The sequence below is a fragment of the Engystomops pustulosus genome, chromosome 2 (genome assembly GCF_040894005.1).
Source record: "Engystomops pustulosus chromosome 2, aEngPut4.maternal, whole genome shotgun sequence".
Taxonomy (NCBI): Eukaryota; Metazoa; Chordata; class Amphibia; order Anura; family Leptodactylidae; genus Engystomops; species Engystomops pustulosus.
The window spans coordinates 196,607,776-196,620,081 of NC_092412.1; the positions used below are offsets into that span (position 1 = coordinate 196,607,776).

A 12,306-nucleotide genomic window follows, 5' to 3' on the forward strand; every position below is an offset into this window, starting at 1 on the left:
TGTGCATGGTTTTAAACCCCTAAACTATAATGTACCTGGATAGAAGAAAAAAAAGTGTCCAGCCCACCCATTAAGCTCTAGGATCCCAGGTGCACGGAGAAATCATGAAGCAATACAAAAGGATGCTCCAGCACGTCCATGGAAATCCAGGTAAAAAAAATTGTCATTTATTTCATAGATGTAAAAAATCCAGGCATCACAACACGATACAGTACGTGACACAAAAACTGACACGTTTTTTCCTATCGGACTTAATCATGGTTTACACTTTAGAATTGAACGCCGGAAACATGATGGAATGCATCAGAGGAAAGTAGCCGGTGTATGGGATTTGTTAACCATCTGTAAACCGGACAAAAGGTTACCTAGCGTTCTATCCTAACCACAAAACTAATAAAAAATATAATAAAATACAGTATACTAATGAATAAAAACATTTGTTTGCAAAGAAAAACATTTTGCACATGAAAAAATACTAAACTATATTTTATTATGTGTTTTGTGGTTAGGATAGACAGCTAGGTGACCTTTTGTCCGGCTTACTGTTGGTTAACGAATCCCATGCACCAGGCTACTTTCCTCATGTGAAATCAATCATGTTTCCGGTATAAGGGCACTGGGCATTTGATCCTAAAGTGTAAACAATGACTAAGGCCTCATTCACATGGACGTCTGGGGGGATGTATATGCAAATTTGCAGCCGCGTATACGTCCCCTTAGACGGCAATTGCAGCTCGGTGCCACACATGCTCTATCTTTCTATGGAGGGGTTACCTCCTCCTCTTCTCCAGCGCACCGCACAGCGCACAGCACAGCAAGTCTGAATGGAAGAAACGCGTTGGTTTTTGTGTTATGTCCTTTAGCATGTTGTGATGCCTGGATTTTTTACACCTATGAAATAAATTACAATTTTTTTACCTGGATTTCCATGGACGTGCTGGAGCATCCTTTTGTATTGCATAATGTACCTGGACACATCTCCTTTTAAGGAAATTTATCATCAAAATGAAGCATGATAAACTAGGGAAATGTGCTTATTGATCTAGGCATAGTGACTGTGGTAATCTTCTTATATTTTTTTTCCATGACCCCCCTACCTTCTAAAATCAACTTTTTAAATTATTCTAATGAGCCAGAAGGGCGTTACTAGAGCTGCTCTGTTCTGCAGATTCTGTGCAGAAGCACTTCCCCCTCCCACTGTGTCCTGAAAATTTTTGTGCTGCAGTGAGATTACATGAGGCAAGTGCTTAGGTAGCACAGAGGGGCAGTGTAACAGTATGTGAAGCTACAGCGAGGAGGGGCACTGATAACACTCCTATGAGTGCATCAAGAAGAAGGACCTGGATAACAAATATAAGCAGATTACCTGGAACTTTGAGTGGTTTATCCATGCTTCATTTTAATGGTAGATTTCCTTTCAGGGGATAAATGTGTCATAAGCCCTTGATGGATGATACTTTTATTACTCTTGTGTAAACTTGTGCTTTGTCTCTTGTAGATAATACATATGACTATGTTCCAGCCACGGTAAATGTATGCGCAGAGGCTGTCAAGCTCTTATTTTGCATGATAATGGCCTTCCGCGTCTTTGTTAAAGGTAAGTTGTCTAAAGCATTTTCTGCTATTGTAAGACGGTACATTACTGTGCATGTTATTTGTGGTTACTCAGCTGTGACAATGGGTTTCATTGTTGGTTAGATTATTCTCTTGTCTGAATACTGTTTTATATGGATTCTTCTAAAATAACACATTTATACAATATCAGCCGCTTCTCATGGCAGCAAATTGTTCCCTCAAAAACATTTCTAGGAAACATATGACATGAATTGAATAAAGACCTTAATCATATTGTCAGCAAGGTCCACATAAGAAAAGTGTGATGAAAAGCAAATGCAACGCTGAGAATTAAGACAAGTATAGAGGGACGAGGAAAATCCAGTAATGGAATAATGAGAAGGAAGCAAATGTGCCATAGAAAAGGGTGTGTAGGGATGGGAAGGATGGAGTATAACCATCCCACAGATAACTTTTCCTTTAGAAAAAAAGTCTCTGGTTGGGCTTATACCCCATATGGTGTCATTAGGATTCCTGAGTTGCCACTGAAAAGGAAGCTGCCTTTTTAGCTATTTTAGGAGTTACATTTCTTTCTTTTTTTTCTCACTCTGGAAAAGTTATTTGCATATTCCTCAACCAGAATTCTTAGTGGAGCATACATGGCCTCCGTACACCTGTAAAGGTGGCCTTCTGAGGCAATCCCCATGAGGGGTACAAATCTCTTCCTGACGAAAGCCATTCTTGCATAAATTCAACCATACATTTCGCCAGTGGAGTTGGATCACATTATAGAAAAGTATTGGGTTTGGCCACTTTACCTCATGTTTCTTGTAATGTGTGTGTAGGTGTTGGGGGCATAATGTCCATGTACAATCACCCTGCCAGGACCTTAAAGGGGTTCCAGGGTGTGGACGGGGACTCTCTAAGCAGACACACTATGATTCCGGTGTGCTGACAATGTTGTTTATCAGGGTCCAGGTTTATATACACTTTCATTTACCTTATGAACATTGTACTAGTATCTGACACACAGAAAGAGATACGAGACCGATCAGAGATGAGATGATTAGATGCATATTACACAAAAGGACACAGTAAGCTTTGCTACATCTTTGCTCTCACCCTATCAGATCTGATGTGCCTTCCTTCCTCTTCCCCCGGATAAAGAACTTAGCTGCCTGTAGCTTGAAGCTCTCCTCTCCGCTGCTGTTGTTGTTGTTTGTTGGTAGGAAGTCAGTGTGTATCAGTGTGAGCTCCGTCCTGGAATGCAAGGAGAGGGGCCGCTGCAGGGAGCAGAGAGAGAGGGATTGTATATCGGCTCCTCGGCGTCGGGCAAAATAGCTGCCGACCCTAAAGTCAGAAGATACAGGGTTGGAAACCAGGGACAACCGAAATTGTGCACACCAGGACTGATAGAGATAGGTTGGAATTATATCTATGAAATGCTGAGAATATGTTATTTTGTTGTCCTGAGTATATTTAAGAAACTTGTCTTTGTGAGAATACCCTTTTAAACTTCTATTCATAAATACTATCATAAGGTCTTGGCAGAGGGATTGTTCATGTACAGATAGAGATCACATGACCCTCCATCTGCAGACATTTTATAGTCAGGAATGTTTGGCCCATGAGGTAAAAGACTGGAAGCTTCCCTTAACATATCAAGAAACTAGTGCAGAACAATTACCTAATATCCTGCCCCCCCTCACTTACACACATTACAAAAAACATGAGGTAAAGTGGCCAATCCCTTTAAAAGGTGCTGTATCAACAAAACAGAATAATTTTTTAAAGGATCATATATCTTGCCCCCAACACTTACACGTTCACTACAAAAAAAAAACATGAGGTAAAGTGGCCAACCCCTTTAAGGGCAGTGTGTCTCAAGGGTTACAAACTACTGTCTTATTCAGTTGTGGTAAGGTGCAAAATGTCTACTGTATGACTTAATTATTTTGATTCTGCTGTAAGGTGGGAATTATTACAGTATACGAAAAGCTTGTTATCATGTTTTAATATTTTTATGTCTTTTGCAGAAAGGAGATCATTCCGATGCACTTCTTGTTTTACCATGAAGGAATTCTGTCGCTACATGAAATGGGCTGTGCCTGCATTTCTCTACTTCCTAGACAATCTCATCATTTTCTATGTGCTGACCTATCTGCAGCCAGTAAGTGATTGTTTACTCCATTGCACTTTGTTGATAATCTTCCAACACAAATTATGTTACGTTTTTGTACAAGATATAAGCGATATAAGCGTCCGGAGCGTTTGGAGAAGGTCAATGGGCTGAGCCCTCTCAGTAGCCGGTGAGTGTTTGCTGTATATTGCTGCAAACACCCACCAGTAACACCCGTGATTGCTAGCACTGATAGCGGGTGTTAAACACTTACCGACATGTGACGTACTGTTATGTCACATGTTGGCAGCGCGTGTATGGATAGGGCTGAGCCCTCTACATAGAAGATGGGCGTTTACTGCATATTGCAGCCGATTGCAATATGGAACCGATCGCGGGTGTTAACCCTGTAAATGTCTCCTGCAACACTGCTGGAGGCATTTATATCTTGACGGCGCATGGGTGCCGCCATCTTGGTTTCTATCGTTGCCCCCTGTGAGGTCATTGGGGGGCGGCGATTGGTTGTCGTGACAGCCTTGGGTCTTATGAAAACCCAAGGCTTTCTGGTTTTAACCTATTCATTACAATGTACGATTGTAGTCACTTGCTTCAGTGATCACAAGGCTGCCAACCTTGGAACGGAGGTCTCAACAAGAGAATGGAGAAAAGCACCACAGGAACAGGGAATCTGGTAATGGAAAATCCCTCTGCCATTGAAGAATAATGTGGAGGCTCTTGGTTAGCTATTTATGGGTTGTCGCTCTAAAATAGTTCCATTTTGCAATCTACATTTACGACTATACCATTGGATATTCAGATACAAGGGTTGTCTACAGTTTCATTGTTACCCCCTCCTCAGGTAATAATGTGATCAGTGGGACCCCCTCAGTCTTTAAAATGGACCCCCCACTGTAGTTGATGGAGCAGTAGTTTGCTTCTTACTTCTTTATTCAATGTCTATGAGAGTGATGGATGCTATAGAGTGCTGTGCTCTGCATATTCTATATCATTGAATATAGAGGCAGGACGCATGCTCGGCCTGCAGATTCATTTATTTAGTGAGAACCGGATCCACTTTCCCATTATTGGTTGAAGGTTCATTTTCATAATTGGTAGGGTTTCCAGGAGATTGTCTCCCACCGATCATATCGATATCCCCTAACCTATGAAGTCTCCTAAAACTTCATTTGCACTTCTTGCCTCCTGCTTGTGGTACATTTCTCCCTGCAAGCTCTTATAAGGAGGAGGAGAAGCAGTGCTTAAAGAAAACCACTGGAGATAATGGACACGGCACAGATACTATAGACAGTGTGAGTCAGAAGAGATGTGTAACTCTTCAGCTAAAGGTCTCATTATTGCACAGACTGTCCTATTCCATCACTGTTCCCTTCAGCAGCAGTCTATGTAGTTAGGGACACCTAACAAGGAGGAACAAGAGCATGATGGGAAAAGAGATGTCTGAGAGAAGAGAAGTGAAAAATACTCATGTAATCCTATAGTTCAAAAGATGTCCGTCACAAAGGGGAGTCTGTCATTCTGTCTACACACGAGAACACATTACTGTAGTCATTTTTTTCACCTTCTATATAATGTTTTTTTCTTTTTTGTTTTTAGGCCATGGCTGTCTTGTTGTCCAATTTTGTTATCATTACCACAGCATTCTTCTTCAGGATCATATTGAAGTATGTACTGATCAAAAGTGCATTTTACACTAAAATATGTCAATGTATATTATTTTTATGTTTTGGATGTCTGTGAAATGAGCTACACGATACATCAATCCCAATATCTATAACCCTGCAGATAAGGCTCAATTTACCTGACCATATTGGTGGCTGTTATCTGGCTCCACAAATTGCAGCAAGATAAAGGCCCCTGTAGAGATATATTACACCCGGTCATGGTGCTCACCCCCCACTTTTCCACTTTACTGTGTGAATGAAGCCTTTGAGGTATAGGATTGTTTGATAAGCTTTACATTTGTATTTGAAGCATAAAACAACCTGATGCAATAGCCACTTTAAAGAGGACCTGTCACCCTAAAAAAAGATCTAGGAGCTGCTTACTAAAGTAAAGCTACTGCAATTTTAGCAGTGTTAAACTGATAGCTTTATCGGAACCCTATCGGATAAAGTAAGCAGACACTATTCATCAGGGGGCGGTCTTCCTTGGACAGCCCTCCCACGCCATAGGCCGGCGGTAACTGCTGGGCTTAATGCGGCAGTCACCTCCTCCTTGGGCCCTCATGAATACACTGGACTGCTGTAAGCTCGGTCCGGTGTTCTCAGGTTATGGCGCTGCAGTGTTTGTTAGCTTTATCGGAGTATCGCTAGGAGCTGCTTACTTTAGTAAGCAGCTCCTAGTCCTTTTTTTGGGGGGGTGGGTGGGGGGGTGACAGGTCCTCTTTAAAAGAAATTGCACTTTGTAGTGCCATAGTTGTGTAAGTGGATTTTGGTTTGATTTCTAATGCAGTATACTTTGTAATGTTTGGGTCTTCCAAGAATAAATAGATAACGTGGGTAGCATTTTCTATCAAGAATAAGCACTACACTTATATTTCATGCAGGAAATCGTATCAAAAACATAGGCGTTAAAAGAAAAACAAAAAACATGTACTGTGCACAGTGGTTCACTGTTGCAGCAAAGTACTGTAAATGGCAGATTATTTTGGTGTTTTTATGCTGTATGCAGTCACGGTAAAAAGAAAAAAAGACCTTACTAAGAAATATCAGATTTTGGCTCTTAGAGTTTTAAGTCTCAGGGACACTTACTCATCGATCCAGCACTGTGACTGTGGTAATCTTCTTATATTTATTATCTATGGCCAACTTTTATAATTACTCTAATGAGCCAGAAGGGCTCTCGGGACATTACCATATCGTGCTGTAGCTTCACAGGCTGTTTATACTTGTCTACCACTTCCCCGTGCTCCCTGGTTTATTCATGCCTGATTTTGATGGTAGATTTCCTTTAAGATAGAAAATCTAGATATAATGATATGTTGTATTTTTCATTCCAGGCGACACCTTTCCTATGTTCAGTGGGCATCGCTCCTGATACTATTCCTGTCCATAATGGGCCTCACATCTCAGAATGGCACCCACAAAGAGGTCCCCGTACACGGCGTTCATCACATTTTCCACTCTAAACCATCCAACAGTTGTATTGTTATGGCAAAGCCTGATGGCGAGAGCCATGTAACCAGTAATCCAGCAATACAGAGCACACTGAAATATATCCCCCTTGGATTTGGTCACATTCTGATTTTGCTGCAGTGTGTTATAGCTGCTCTGGCAAATATCTACAATGAGAAAATCCTGAAAGAAGGGGACCAGATTTCTGAGAGCATTTTTATTCAAAACAGCAAACTTTACGTGTTTGGAGTTTTGTTCAATGGGCTCACGTTGTCTCTTCACAGTGAGAACTTCAGCAAAATAAAGTCCTGTGGATTTTTTTATGGCCATAATGGATTTTCAATTGCTCTCATTTTTGCGACTGCATTTGTTGGGTTGTCAGTGGCTTTTATACTAAAATTCCGAGACAATATGTTTCACGTACTTACAGCACAAGTGACAACCGTTATAATTACAGTTGTGTCATTTTTTGTATTCAATTTTAAGCCCTCTCTGGAATTCTTTCTCCAAGCCCCTGTGGTTCTGCTCTCCATATATATTTATAATGCAAGCAGAATAATAGAATCCAAAGGACCTGCACAACGTGAAAAGTTAAAAATAGTAAATGGAGATGTTTGGGAACACTCTTGTGGTGTAAGTATTTTTTTTCTCTTTTGTTTGTGCACTGAAATATTTATACTAGGCAGTGTGTTCTCTGAAAGCTGGTATTTAACTTTAAAGGGGTTGTCCAGTTTATAAAAAAAAATACATCAAAACAACTAGAAATAAAATAGAATATAAAAAGATTAATAGTTATCTGTCTGTTTCAAAGGAATCTAGCATTGTTGTTTGTGCTGGTCTCCATTTCCGTGCATATGACACGTGACTGTGCCAAATCAAAAAGGCTGCAGCATCTCTTACCTAACGCATTTAATTAGGCAATTAAAGTGTAACTCCGATTTCATAATTTTTACCAATTTAATTTTTACACTTGTCATAAGTGGTTTCCCCTATTAAAATGAACTGAAAAATCCCTGTATTATGTAGCTCAATTTTTCTTTCCAGAGCTATGGCATTTTTTTATACTTAAGCTACTTGTCAGAAATTTTTAGCAGCAGCAGTGAAGTGGAGTCTTACTTTTCCTGTCTTTGCCCTCAGCTGAGACAGTTACATGCTTCCTATAGTTCTCATGATACATTTTGCTGGTAACCTTTTCATGAGATAACAAATCTAATGAGCTTCAAACAAGTTAATGATCACATGTAGGAGCATGTAATAAGTTGTAGATAGCAGCAGTGAAATAGTAACATGAAATTTAACTTACAAATGATTTATGCCAAACACGCAAATAAATAACATTTCATTTTATTAAGTTCATCCATGAAAAAGCCGAAGGAAAAGGGGGAATCATTTAAAATACCGTACAAATATTGGACCATACATACAGGGGAGAATTTATGTATAATGTAACACAGAAACATATATATAATTTAATATAATGTATACTGGGTTAAAAATACAAAGGCCAAAATACATGTAATACATCTAATCCATTTACAGTGCAACAGTATTAATGCTATATTGACAGTAAAATGTAGAGATAAATGTAATCCAGTATACCAAGGAGTCCACCTGATGTCCCAAGTAATGCTTCAAATTTGCTTGTTAATTTTTATTTTGCCAATTTTCATAAAGGGGAAGCTCAATACTTTATTATTTATTTATTTATTTTTTTACCTTTAGGATGGTGAAGAGCTTGAAAAATTAACCCGGACAAGCGATGACTCTGAGACAGATGAAGACATTTTTTAGTGGCTGTATGATGTAGCACAGTAAAAAAAAAAGGAATTTGGCTGCAATACTTGACCTGCTTTGGAAAACTGTTACAAATATGCCGCTTTTCTTTTGTTTAAGTATCCACTTGGTGAAAACACAGTGGTTAGAACATATTTATTTGGCAATGTTAGGGTGTATTTTGTTATATATGACCTATGTTATAGTGACAGGTTTTTGCCATGAATCATCCCATACAGATCAATCTCTACCTCGACTTGGACATCCTCAAAGATTTCCTCCTCAAACGTCCCACAATTTTAAGGTTGGGTTCTTTATTTTAACCTAGTCCCTTAAGCTATTCTAGAATTGCTGAGTAATGCACTATATCTTCAATTTGATTTAGCGCTACACTCTAACTTCAAAGGAGTTATTCCATAATGAGTTACTTCTAAATTCTCCCAAAATGCTCCCTGGACTGAGTACTCCTCACCTCTCCATAGGAAGATGAGCGGCCGCTCCACAAATCTGCCAAAATATAGGACATGTTCTATATTTTGTGGTACAGCTTGGTCATGATGCGGTGACAAATCATATGCTTACCACCTCATGCCCTGGAGATATAGAAGTCTATGGGGGCTGGGGCATGAATATTATTATTTTTTTATTAAATCAACACTGGGCATGAATATTGTTGTAGGGAGTTGTTTTCCACTTTGCTGCTGTTCCTACAGTCTCATCTTGTACATGGTGAGTGGCTCCTTTGCTCTAAGCTCTGTTTACTGATGGGGGATTTGTTTCTTAAATGTTAATTATCCCAGTTTAGCCCTCATGCAGACGAACGTGAATTTGGCACATGTGCTTGCCGTTGTTTCAACTCGTCCCAATATATTTCCATTTCCACAGGCATATTACAAGTGTAGTTTTTTGTCCTGCACTGTTCACATTTTTAATGACCTGAACTGACAGTGGGATTGATGATACTACCTGTTCAGGGCAGTAGACCAGAGGTCAGGCTGGGGCATTCAGGAGTATTACGTACACAAGAATGAATTTGTAATGTGCTCATGTAAAACTGTTTAAAGGGGTATTCCCATCTGTGCATCGACATTTCATTTAATTAATTTGCCATATGTAAACATTTCTTCAATTGAATGTTATTAAAAAAAATATTCCTGTGTGAAGATAATTTCTCATAAATGTGGCCATGTTGTCCCTTAGAAACGAGATAGCTTTCTCGGACACGACCACCCTGCACTCTGGCAGTCGTGGCCGGACATTCGCTATTGAGTCCTGCCTGACCACCTGGCTCCAGCGATCATTACCACAGGACTGATGTGGGACCTGCAGTAACTCCCAGACATTTCATATACAAAAACCTTTTGTTGCTTTGTGCAATCACTCCAGCAGAGGTGGCCGTATCCAAGGATGCAGTCTTGTTTCTAAGGGACCATATCATTACATTTATGAGAAATTCTCTTCACATAGGTAATTTTTTAAATAATATCTAATTGAAGAAATGTATATATATGGAAGATTAATGAAACTGAATGTGAATGCCCTGACGAGAATACCTCTTTAAGCAAATACCATTTAACGGTTGTGTGACCTTTAAACGATAAAACTGCTAATCTAACGTGGGTCCAAACTATATTTTTAAAAGTGCCTTAAAATAGCTACCTTGCAGGAAACTTTTTCCATTCACGATTTAAAATACATTGCAATAATTGGAAGCATAGAATTATAATTTAAAAAAATTTGGCACAAAATTAAATAAAAAGGTTTTCCAAATTTTGATTATTTATCATGTCTCCTAATCTTGAAGGAAACCTACCATTTAATTTGATGCGTTATGATCAAACATACCTTGAGAATGCTGTAGCTACACTGATGCAGGCACATATCTTGGTTAATCACTGAGTTGAGTGGTTTTGCTGAAAAAACAATTATAACATTCAGGACCTTGGGAAACCTGGATGCCCACATAAACACATTGCACACAGAGCTTGTCATTACACGTGGAGCTTAGTCAAGATATGACTAATCAACCTGAGCTGGATCACTCATACACAGCAGCTGGGGGATGGTGCAGCAATTGATTATTCTGCCTTCAGGCACAAGCCAGGGATTACATCATCCTGTGAAGCTAATAACTAATGTACTAGGAGAAGCGCTGAGCCCAGCCATAGAAGCGAGACAGCTTAATTATCATAATATTATAATTGTTTTATCAGCAAGGGATTAACCAAGATATGACCCTGCATCAGTGTAGCTACAGCATTCTCAAGGTACGTTTGCTTCATAATGCATCAAATCAAATGGTAGATTTCCTTTAAAAATGTGTCAAATCAGTGTGCGCTCTGTGAGTGCCGGTTTGTATATTTTGTATACATGCTTGCTTGCATGGCTTTCTTTCTTTATTGTATTTTGGATGCCTCTGCATTGTAGTTAACCATGGGCAGTATGTTTCTTAATGGTACTATGCCCATACATGACTACCCAGCATATGCTACCAAAATCATTATTTTGAATTTGTGAAAGCAATAAGGTTTGTGCTCAATTTGGTCAACCCCACTAAACCTTAAAACAGCATCCCATTAGTGGCAGAATGGGTCAGTGTGAGATGTGCATTAGCACAGCATTGATTCTAAAGAAATACTGGTGGGGAGCGCCTAGACACGTTGAGGTATAAAACCGATAAGAGTCTGTTCCTTTTTCTTATCTTTAGTGTTGAAATTTTTATTCTGTGACTGAATAAAAACAGTGCATTTTTAAAGGAAATCTGCCATTTAATCACAGCGTTATTAACCCTTAATGCTGCTGGGTAGATCCCAGCAAGGTGATTACAGTCGTAAGTGAAGTGCATCACCAAAGTCCCTCTGGGCTCCAGCTTCTCTGCCTAACGCCTCCTAAAGCACTTCTGCTTCATTTACATAAATAAACATTTTTATTTTATGATTAAAGTACTGGACCAAAGCTCTATGTAAACATTTCAGTTTATTCCCCTTTCTAAGAGCTATTAAAGGGAAGCTGTCACCAGGGACCTCATTTTTCACTAAAGACAGGTTGGAGAAGCTTATTACACCTGCAGTGCAAATCTGCCTTTCTGCCTTTTCTAAGCATTTGCATTACAATATAACTGTGTGTTATAACTTACTCTTGCTGCATGACAAAATCCTGGGGTAGTCACAGGGGCTGGACTTTGGTTTGGATGCATTTCAAAAAACAACATGTGACTTGTCTGTTACCCACTCCTCAGAGCTTGGCCCCCTCCTTTGTGCTCCTGTCTAGCGCCACATCCTGCTGGTTCTCAGAGGTTACAGCCTGGTCAGTCTGATATCAGTGGGGGAGGGACAAGCTGTACAGGTGCACAAACATGGAGACAGCCTGCCGCTCAAACAGGTCACATGTTGTTTTTTGAAATGCATGCAAACCAAAGCCCAGCCCCTGTGACTACCCCAGGATTTTGTCATGGAGCAACTGTAAGTTATAACACACAATTATATTGTAATGCAAATGCTTAGAAAAGGCAGAAAGGCAGATTTGCACTGCAGGTGTCATGGGCTTTTACAATCTGTCTTTAGTGAAAAATGAAGTCCCTGGTGACAGGTTCCCTTTAAGCAGCCTTAAAGGTTTATAAAGCTGTCATTAGCTGTCAGAGTTCCCCTTAAACTATACTCTACCCTTAACTGGTCCCAGCATGTTATCAGGAGAAAACCTTTTCTATGGTGCCCCTCACTAATCTTT

The 12,306-nt window shown here is 39.7% G+C and overlaps 1 protein-coding gene across 4 annotated transcripts in view; it reads left to right on the top strand.

Moving 5' to 3' along the window:
* SLC35A5 (solute carrier family 35 member A5) overlaps positions 1-11,627 on the top strand; it is a 23,737-nt gene extending 12,110 nt beyond the window's left edge. For all 4 annotated transcript variants that reach the window (XM_072137750.1, XM_072137749.1, XM_072137747.1 and 1 more), the window contains 5 exons: positions 1,499-1,597; positions 3,591-3,724; positions 5,288-5,355; positions 6,693-7,440; positions 8,530-11,627. In XM_072137750.1, the coding sequence (XP_071993851.1) occupies positions 1,499-1,597; positions 3,591-3,724; positions 5,288-5,355; positions 6,693-7,440; positions 8,530-8,598 (1,118 nt within the window). In that variant the 3' untranslated portion in view covers positions 8,599-11,627. The remainder of the gene's footprint in view (positions 1-1,498; positions 1,598-3,590; positions 3,725-5,287; positions 5,356-6,692; positions 7,441-8,529) is intronic.
* The last annotated feature ends 679 nt before the right edge of the window (positions 11,628-12,306 follow it).